The 11,199-nt window shown below is 39.4% G+C and overlaps 1 protein-coding gene across 1 annotated transcript in view; it reads right to left on the minus strand.

The window, feature by feature from the left end:
• FAM178B (family with sequence similarity 178, member B) overlaps positions 1–8,105 on the minus strand; it is a gene marked incomplete at both ends in the record, with an annotated part of 20,127 nt that extends 12,022 nt beyond the window's left edge. The window contains 3 exons of the mRNA XM_009081116.1: positions 6,442–6,566; positions 7,030–7,073; positions 8,003–8,105. Coding sequence (XP_009079364.1) covers positions 6,442–6,566; positions 7,030–7,073; positions 8,003–8,105 — 272 coding nt within the window. The remainder of the gene's footprint in view (positions 1–6,441; positions 6,567–7,029; positions 7,074–8,002) is intronic.
• Between the last annotated feature and the right edge of the window lie 3,094 nt (positions 8,106–11,199).

The raw sequence follows: 11,199 nt of genomic DNA on the forward strand, positions 1-11,199 counted from the left end.
TGCACTCAATCCACTGTCCATGTCACCGACAAAGATGTTCAACAGTGTTGGCCCCAGCTGACATATATAATGATATTTAATATGCAAGATATATATGTAATATTATATATTACATAATACATATACAATGATATTTTACATTAAAAACCCAAAGACAATCCTGAAAAAAAGGATGAATAACAGTAAGTTTCTCAGTCCCTTGACAATTTTATATAATGCTCAAACCTCTCTCAGTGACTAATTTAGAAATAACTGTGCTTCACAATGGATCTGAACAGCAAAGCAAGTCTCTACTTCTCTGGGGCTGACCTCCAGCTAACCTTCACAATTATTATAATCAGAAGCCTTTTCACTCACAACTTTATTATCTTCCACTGAGACCTGGGAATCTCCATTCCCATGTGTGAGAGAACATAACTCCAAAAATTATGCAGTATCTTTTTCTTACTTTCAGGGTCCCTAGAGGGCAAAGTACCAGTGTTTGCTAAATCTCCTCTAAAACCATCCAACAAAACAAAGCTTCCCATAAAAATCCTAATACAAATCCTAATTAAGAAGCTAATACATAGAATTTATAATAAACCAAACAAAACAACACACATAGTTTGAACTAATTTTGCTAGTGGTTTGGTTTACAGTAGTCAGTGTTCTGTTCAGCTTGTAGCAGACAACAGATTTGAAATCTTTTACAGCCACAATTCCATTCTTGGGACAAGCACAGCCCTTCTGACACCACCCTGATATTCAGAGGTACCTTTCAACTCTAACAAGCAGTGCATCTTAACGTGGGAAATCTTGTGGGAAAGCTGAAGACCTCTCAACTTTGTATCTGCTTAATATGTCCAAAATTACTGTTGAACAACTGAGGGATCAAAACTTTATTCCAATGTGCACAGATGTTCCTTCTTACAAGAGAAGAGGGGGAGCATATGCAAAAACCATGGTCATGAAAATTTTGGGACAGTTCTTAACTGCTTTGTCTTACTTGGCCATTAATTATATAGAAACTGGCCAGGCCCAATGTTGTGGTCACATCCATGTCCCACAGACAGTTGACCTAGGCTGCATGTGTTTATCAGGCTTAACCAATAATTACATAGACACGTTGGTTAAGATTGTAGAGCATGTAATTAACCACAGAAGTCTGATCTATAAAGCTCTTGCATAATGCATTGTAAGGACAGATAAAATAATTATGGCTGTTCAACATCTGCCCATGGAGATAGTAACTCAGCCAACAAATAAACCATTTCAGAGAGTGAAAAACACATGAGGAGAGGAGGAGCAGAGGAGTATTTATAGAGGCATTCTGCTGCTTGTTTTCCACTGTAGAAACTAGTGGTGGCCTGACCCCAGACAGCAGCTGAGCACCACACAGCTTGTCATTTCCCCACACGGTGGTGCAGGGCAGTAAGTGCAGCAGCAGCAAGAGAACTCATGGGTCGAGATAATGACAGTTTAATAAGGAAAACAGGATAAGTGGGAAAAGAAAATGTGATTCAAAGGCAGTCACTCAGCACATCTCACAAGCAGAAGAATGCCCAGCTAGACTGCAAGTAATGGTTACATACCAGACCAACTCCCCCTGCTTGGTTTTGATTGCTGAGCATGACACTATGCAGCATGGAATATATATATCCCTTTGGCCACCTGGGACCTGCTGTCCCCTGTTCCCTCCCAGCTTTTTGTCCACTCTGTGGGGGCAGCATGGGAAGATGAGAAAGCCTTGATGCTATGCAAGTACTGCTCAGCAAGAGGTGTAAGACTGGCCTCCTATTAACACTGTTTTTGTCTGAAGCACACAGCACCATATAGCTGTTACAAAAATAATTAACTCCAACCCAGCCAGACTCAGTACAAAATCTCGTTTCAATGCAGCCATTTCAAACCTGTACCAACTCTCAGCAATGACACACCCAGACCTACTGAAGGACTTTCCTAATTAAAACATTATTTTACAATAAAACTTCAAAATCACTACTTATTTGACAAGCTGTTACTGAACAAATTAGCTAACTCTTAAAAACACAGAACAATTCATCACCATAATATCCTGTACGCTGAGACTCCAACACTTCACCTATCCCTTGCGAGCAAAAGTCATTCAACTTTTTGAAGTCCTGTCTGAAATACTTCCAATTTCATGAAATACAACCAAAGAAAACATCACACTTGCAGAACAAGAACTCATACACAAATGTCTGACAATCACAGCCTGTGTCAAGCATGTGTGACTGGAGTCTAACACACAGATCTCTCAATGTCAACATCAATTTTCTCCTGTTAATTTCAACTCAGAAATCTGAGCTGATTGGGAAAACAGAAGCATTAGACCACAAGCATCTTCTACATGCCAATTCCTACCTTTTCCTTTAGGGAGGAAAAAGCAAAACCAGAACTCTTAAAAGCCACCAGAAGGCACACAACTAAGGCAGTCCAGCTGCACAAACCACCTTACAGCCATTCCAAGGACAAGCACAGTGACACGCACAGCCCTGCTCCAACTACATTGCACTGTACAACACAGGACCCTTAAGCCAAGTAACCAGTTTTCCAGGCAAATAATACTGCATTTTCATGCATTATGAATAAGGAGGAAAATCATATAGAAATATAACGTAACAAAGCTGATGCAATGGGGTTTTTTGATGTTTAGCAACTTACACGAAGATTCAGCAATGGAGTCTCAGTGTCCAGAGAAAAACTATTGAAAGACTCTTCCAGGGCTCTTGTCTCTGGCTTGGGATTTGAACAGAGAATTTCTTGCAGTGGCACGAATTCTTCTTCTTCTTCTTCTTCATCATCATCTAGACCATCATCATCATCATTTAGAATGTAGTCCAAAGCCTCAACCTCACTATCAAAGCAGCTTTGTGATTTTCTATTCAGCCTGGACTTGTTTGTACCAGTGCTTGCAACTTTTAACTCTCCTGAGGGTTGTGAGGACATATGGCTGCTGTCCTTAAACCATTCTTTCGAAAACAATGGAGGGGGAACACTTTTACCAGCCTCTTGTGAGAGTGTAAATTTCCCAGAGACTTCCACTGTGTAAGAATCAGAAGCATTTTCTGAAGTCTTGTGTTTTGTTCTTGAAAAACTGTTGCTAGATTGAACAGTGTATGCCTTCTTGTGTTCATATCTTTCTGGTCTTTTCCCATCTTGCTCTTTTTTAACATCCAATACCTGAGATAATCCAGCAGTCTGGAGAGATTTCACACCTTTTGTTTGTGTTAAGCAGTGGAGAGAAGGCAACACAGTGATTTTTTCCTGAGAACAAGGAAGGGACTTTTCCAAGAAAAAGTGTGAGTTTGCCAGCTGCAATTGATTCTCTTTGGTATCCACAACAGAAATGTGGTCATTTTCAGGAGGACTGTGTGCAGAATATGAAGATGACAAACCTACAGGTGAGCATGTATTTTTCTCCTTTTCATCACTCAAGCTGAGGTATTCCTCTGAAGTAGAGTCATGTCTGGATCGGGCACCAGCCTCCATTAGCTGCAGAACACCACCATGAGTAGACTTTAAAAGGATATTTTTTACAAAGTTAGACCTGTTTTTGCATTTTGAAGATGATCTAAAAGCAGGGTCGTTCAAACCTGATACTTCAGATTGATTTGCACAACCTGCATCCACACTCATGTCACTGTGTTTTCTTTTCCTCGCAGAGTCTCTTTGCCTGGATCGCCCAGAAGACACCTTAGCTGTGAGGCAGAGGGCAGGAACAGATTTGGGCATACTGGATGCCACCTCAGATGATGTTCTACATGCACGGGGAGAAGCCTCATGTTTTGAGACCTGCTTTCGCTTTGGTTGAGATGGGTCATCTGTGAAGTGTTTGAGAAAAACTAAAACACTGTTGTCATGTTTAATAATAAAAAAACCATAAAATTGAAAAATCAAACCCGTAACAGCTTACCCTTTATAAAACTACCTTCAGTTTTCAAGTCAATTAGGACTGGATTTTTTATCAGAAACTACAATATTTCCATTCTGCTTGGACACAGAGGACCACAATTAAGATTCAACTTAGATACTATACTGTTATTATTGCAAATAACTTGGAATGAACTTAAATCCATTTATTTTTGAAGCAGCTCAGTAGCCACAGTAGAAAACTTTTCCTACACACTAGAATCAGTCAGTCTTTGGAAACAGACAATAGGCCAGTTAAGATGTGTGACTGAAAGTAAGGTCCTGTAATTACATATTGGTATAAATAATAACCAGTATGAAAGGCATTTTGGAAATACTTCACAAATTTTAACAGCGGTCATACAAAAAAGCATTCAGAATATGAAGAAATCCATTTTCAGACTATGGTTCTATGGCATCAGAGTTCACCTTCCTCACCAAGCTTTTCTGCTTTCTACCTTGAGCTGGCACCAGCACCTGGACACTTCATGGTAACTACTTCATGGAGCTGATGTGGTTGAACTTCTCAACTCAATTTTGGCACTGGTGGCCAAGTCCCAGTGCTAGCGCAGGTGGAAAGTGATGCACAGCAGCAAAGAGTCTGATGGGTTTCCACAGCCATGGACAGCTCATTTTTTTAAATTTTATCATCCTACCGACCTAGCTCAAGGTTCTACTCATGTGAACTTTCTGGATTCAGTTCTACCTGGCATAGAATAAAATTATGTGGTTCACAGGGACAAAAGCAACAAGAATACCAGCCAAACATTAGTGGTTTGGTTAACAGGAACAGTCTTTTTGGATTAAGCTGAAAGGCAAAATCTACTAACCACCACAGCAAACGTGGATTATCCAAAATGCAAGAGGAAAAAAAAATAACCTGGGATTAAGGTTTTAAGACAAAGAAATACCACCACTTCCAATTAAGCTACAAACAATCTGGTTTATGCTGAAATCACAAATTACTTTTAAACCTCTTCAAACTTCCCATATATTAAAACTAACATTGACTATACAGCAATAATTTCTTTTTTTAGTGAGAGAAAACAGAAGACCATAAGTTCAAGAAAAAAAGTCATTAAAAAGACAAAGTGATGAATCCAATTGTTTAATTAATTAACAGCACTTCTTGTACCTGAGGCAATCTCCCTTGAACCAAAACGTGATATTTTTCTAAAAGGACGTCCTTTTTCCTAAACATAGAGACAGAAGAAAAAATAAAGTTAATTGTATGCTTTTTAAAACCATGTTGTTGACCTCTTGAGCCAAGTGCTGAATCCAGCAGAGATTTAGTTCCACACAGCCCCAGAAATATGTTAATAGACCTCATTTCAAGACAAACTTAAAACACAGCTGCAAAGATCTCAAGAAAAAAACAACTCTCCACAATCCAAACTATAAATCTTTTCTTCAGATTTAAAAAGTGAATGCAATCCAACCTGTAATGAAATACTACATTCTTAACAGGAACACTGCCATCTCTAGCTAAATACTTTGGCTTAAGTGCATAAATCTGAACTGCTATTACCTGCAACTCCTAAATAGCAGAAATTTGCCAGTTTGTTCCCTAAGCTTCATTGTAAGAAAATACAAGGTCATAATGCATTTAAGATAGAGGCTTTTTTTCCCCCCCCTACAAAATACAATTTAAAGTAACAATTCCTACTGCATTTCCATGCTTGTGTCTAACCCAGAACACCTTTCCTGGTTTTAAACCATGATTTTTCATTTATTGTAGAATAATTAAGAACCAGCTTACCCAAGCATGGCCTAAAACTTACAAAAGAATATTAACTTTTGTTATATCTGCAAAAGGCAGCAGAAGAATCTGATTCTACACCAAAAAATCTTTTAAAAAGAACAATTTTTTTTTTTAAATTTTAAAATTCACATGCACAATGGGTCAGTGACTTCTACCTTCACTGGCCCCTTTAAACACACCTGGAGCAGTACACTTTTTCCTGAGAATGACTTTACAGGGTGTAGCTTAGATTGTTTCAACTTGTGTTTCTTCTGGTCCCTTTCTCTGCAGAGACCTTCCAGTGACAACCTACACTCAGAGTCCACCGGGGAACAGGGCAGTTTCATGGGGAGACCTGGGCTTTGGCATGGAGATGTGCTGCTCACCGTGCCAATGTTTCTAGCACAGGCTGCTGCTGGAGCATCAGCTTCCGAGGGTGAAACCCATTTGTCAGAGTCTGAGCTAGGGGCTGCTAGATCCATACAGACATTTTCCTGTTTCAAACTATTTCCATAAGACAATAGTGCTCTTCTTACACCCAGACACTTCTCATTTCTTCCTCGTTCTGAATTGACAGTCTTATTCTGTTTGGCCAAGAAATAGTTCTGAGACTCTCTGGTAACAAGAAGTTTCTGAATCACAACTTCTGGGTACAAAGAACTCAGTGCCTTGCACACTCTGCCATTCTCTAAAATGTCTGCCCTGTCCTTTTCCTCAATTATTTCCTGAAAGGCATCTACCACAGAACATTTGTTTGGTGTTTGGTCTGGCATCTTTCTTCTTCTTACCTTCTTAGGAGAAGATATTTTCCTTTCAAAGCCTTCAGCATGTAAAACTGACAGTCCCATTCCTGCATCTTTTACACTTGCCCTCTCAGGTGAGCACAGCACAATTCTGTCTTTATGGCCAATGTCTAAGAGAAACACAAGACAAATTAATCACAAACACAATACCGGAAAAAACCAAAATAAACCAACAAACCTCACTGTACTGTATTACTTGAGATTTTATCATCTTTCTCACACATAATCCAAAATTAATGTACTTAATCATTTGGTTTCACTATTGCTATGTGACTTATTTCATACCAAAGATTCACATGGTCTATGACACAGCTGCAGTTGATATACAGTCATGCCTAAGCATGAGACAGTAACTTGAAATAATAACTCCATCACTATTGAACGAAACTAATTTTAACAGGAAATGAACATTTTGAGTTACATTATCTGAAAAACATTTAAATGTGTGCCTTTTCACACATTTGGTAAGCTACACTCGTTATGTTGCAGTTCCAATCTGAAATAAGATTGGACTTCTGTACAACTGACCCAATTAAAATAATGTAAATATCTTCCATTAAAAAACACGTTTACCTTGGCTTAAAGTTGGCTTGAAGAAGTCTGTTATGGTCTTGTTTCTGAAAAGGAAACAAAACTTCACTTTTTTGAAAGAACAATACCTAAACACCCATAGAGGGAATATTGCTAAAAATGAAATGTTGTCATTTATTTCTACATTTGTTTTAATGCCAGCAGCTATTTCTGGTAAATCAGACAAAGAATCATCATCCTCTTCACCTTCCAGCCTTCACTCCGCTTGGCTAACGGAGCCAACCTGTCAGTTTCCTTGCTCAAACTGTTTCCTCTATCATCCTAGTAAGTATTAGCCACCCTTCCAGCTTAAACTAGGTTTTCCTGAATGGGACTGACTGAATTCAGTGTTCTAGGTAAGACCTCACCAGCTTCTTATGTGATGGCATTTAATAACCTCCCCACCACCATCATTTTGAGCTGGTAACTGCTACTGTATTTTTTTTAAGGTTTACAGGGGTAAACACCTGGGCTGGCCATACCCTCAGTGCCCCAACACTCTTCAATGTACTAGTTTCAGTCAAATCTAACCACTGAGTTCTACCACCTCTAACACACTTCTGCATTAGAGAATTTCACTTATAGGAAAGGGCAGATTGTCTGAGTAACATACAATTTGAACACAAGACAAGAGAATCTATGAACCTGCTATCTTCATCTTCTCCCACACAGCAAGGAAGCTTACTAATGACTCCAAGGCTATACATACCCCTGTTTGGAAGTGTCTCCAAATTCCAACAAAATATTAGTGTGAGAAAGCAAGAACAAAACAAATTGGTTAAGACCTTCTTCCACATTTTGTAATCTTCCTGTGTCTTCCAAAACAAATCTTTATCATTACTGTCTGTGCAATAGTGATCACCAACACAAAACTTATTTATTCCAGATTCTAACCCAACATATTCAGGCATCCATACATGACTCTGTCCCCACAGACTCAGTAAACATTTTTCAAATTCAGGCCAAAAGAACTCACTGCTCAATTGTACAAACCAAATTTGGATTTAAATGTGAACTTTCCTTTAAGCTGGTTACTTCCACTTCCACATTTTTGCACATGGCTTTTGCATTTTTAGCACCTACATAAATACAAAAAGCTGTTTATAATGCACTGAGGCTTGTTTAACCAGGCTACTGGCAGGCAGTGATATGTGAGAATACTGTAACTCCTGGAAAACCCACCTGTAATCAAAATGTGTGAGTGCATAAAACTGTCTTTTTGGTTTAACAAAGTGAGCAGAAAAGCTACTTGACGAAGACCACCTGCCTCCAACCTGTTCCAGCTCAATTTAACATAGGCCAAAATATGCATGTTCTTCCCACATGCTGCAGCAACAGTGTTGAAGAAATTTTTGACACCAAGCTCTGGACTCCATCAGATAGGTTTAGTGGCACAGGTCATCTATGATTGTGGGAGTTCATGTACAAAAAGGCTATGACCATTATTATCTGGTGAATGTCTTATTATTTACAAAAGTGATTCTTTCATACACACCTATTATAAGCATCTACTTATTATTGGCTAACTACTATTATTACTCTGCCTTACACACAATATAATTGGTTATTATCATATCAATCATAGAAATTCTTAATCATTATTCTCCACCCCTAACCAACTTCAACTGCTGCATCCATCACCCAGGAGTTGTTTATCTTGCTACCTTCTTTCTCATTCCAACCGCAGCTGCGACCTTGACCAACTTAGCCTGCAGCTTGCTCAGGCCCTGCTAGCAAGGCTGGATTGCTCACATGTCCATTAGCAATCAGAAATTCTCCCACATATGATATCTGGTAGCTCAAGCTGGTGCCTCACAAGGGGGACAAAGAAATCCCCAGGCAATTACACCCTTCAATCTGAACTCCCCATCCCTCATGCAACAGACAAATAGAGATTTGCATGTCTGGGATCTCTTCACTCTTCACTGCTCACTGTTTTGTCAACCAGTGGTTGCTGTGTGGTCATCGTCACACCCAAGAGGTCACTTGTGTTGCAATGTGGTTGTTAACTCCTTGTGCATCACAATTTATAGTCTGTCCACTCCAGCTACTAATTTTTAAGTAATATTTAAGCTGCTAACTTGGTCTATTCTAACTACTGGTAATGTTCAGATTGTTAGCTCCAAGTTTCGCTGTAACCCATCTTTGACTTTCACAACAGAGTCACGTGGTCCAAGTAAAGTTCAGCCTCTGGCCTAACAAACAATTCTTGCTACTTACATCACTCAGCTACTTTCAGATAATACACAATTTTCAGCACACGGGATCCCCTCGTTTCAGTCCAGCAGAAGAATCAAAAGGCTGAATCGGAGGTTTGTTTGCTGTTGTTGCTGCTAACTTTGCTGTTGTCTTTCCGCCCTAGACCACCTCACCCTGACCTCACCTGCTCACAGCAAGGCTCTCTCTGCCTCACATTCCTCAGGACACACCCGATGACTCTTGGACTGCTCTCAAGCCGCAAAAACATCTGGCGGTGCCCACAGCTTTCTGCAGTGCATATCTTTCCAAAATCCTTTCTATTTTACTAAGCAACTGTACTTCTTTATTCCAGGTTAAAGTCCTGTCTGCATACCAACCGCTGCCAGAGGCCAAACCTCATCTGCAATGACCTCTCAGATTCCTCTCTGCACCCAAACCCTGAAGACAAACCAAAATCAAGGCCTTCCAGCATCTTCATCCTTCTTTCCACAGCCACTGGTCCGGAATGACTCCTTATGGCCCTCCCACATTATGCTTTCTGCTGCCTTTTATTCTAAATGCAAGAGCTTTGCCACAAAATTCACATTTATTCCATAATTATACAAAGCCTTGACCAACACAACTGAGAGAATGGAGGCACTTTCCTTCTCCCTGGGACCAAATTTTACTCGAAAGCAGAGATGGAGAGTGACTTGTCTTAGACCACTTGTTTGAAAGTGGCATTTTCTACTTTGCATTTGCAACTGCTTTTTGGACTGGAACTGTCCAGCCAAGAGTCTACACTGTATCTCAGACAAGGAAGTGTATTAGAAACTTCAGACAAAAGCAAAGGGCGGGGAGGAAAAAAAAAAACCAACATGTGATACAATACAAAGAACAACACATGGGAAGGAACTGGGCTTTCCAACCTGCTTTTCACGTATATGTGAAAGTACAAAAAGAACACATGATTTTCTGTGTGAATGGGGCCATAGCTGTTTACAAACCATTCACAGGAGAATCTCCACTCTTGTTTAATAAGAGGCCACAGGGTTTCACTCCTCTTTACTACCTAACATGGAACTCACTGCTGTTTAATGTCTCTCCACCAACAACTACACAGCTCTGGTTAACACTTTTCAGCAAAATATATAAATTCAGCAAAACTTTTTATCCCCAATAAAATTATTCCACTTTTTTTTTTGTGAAATTTTATCTTGACTGAGACACCAGGGAGACTAAAAACCCATAAATACATGCTCTTGCCTGACAAAGAAAAAAACTGCACAGGCAGGAGATGAACCTAACAAACCTCCTGGGCCTTACAAAATTATGGGCACAACCTGCAGGAAAGAAGGGAGCAGTAATTCTTTCACTTGTCTAAAAAGACAAACCTCTAAACCTTTGGTAAAAGTAATTAGTGTTTATAGCCACATTAAAGGTTATCTCTGACTGGATAAAAACTGTGTTGTACAAATTTGTATTGGGACCACTAGCAATAGCTCAGAGAAAGCAAATCCACAAACACAGGAATAAACTACAAAAAGTTATGACATCTTTGATCAAATGGAGCATCTTGAAAAGCACCATGGAAATAAATAAAATAAAAAAAGACAAAACAAAGACCACAATGAAACTACCCAGAACAGAAAATCACACAGGAAACCTCACAGTGTTTTACGTAACCACAGCAAAACTAAAACTATACAGAGTGATTTCACTTGGTCAAGAGAGAAGATGAACTGAACTTTTACCTTTTCCCTGTCCTTTAAATGTCAGGCCTATCTACAAACAGGATCAGAAGAAATTAACAAAGTAAGGTGCTGCTAATGGCATAAAAAAATGACTTGTCTCATTCTGCAAGAAACAAAACTGCAAAAAGCTTCATTGAGTCCTTAGCAGAATTTGGATTCCTAGTTAGCAGACAAGTCTATCGCGTGTAAACCCACTGCTGACTGTCACTGCTCTCCTGGGGACTATCCTGTAGCACTGCTG

Source organism: Acanthisitta chloris, unplaced genomic scaffold (genome assembly GCF_000695815.1).
Source record: "Acanthisitta chloris isolate BGI_N310 unplaced genomic scaffold, ASM69581v1 scaffold9578, whole genome shotgun sequence".
Classification (NCBI taxonomy): domain Eukaryota; kingdom Metazoa; phylum Chordata; class Aves; order Passeriformes; family Acanthisittidae; genus Acanthisitta; species Acanthisitta chloris.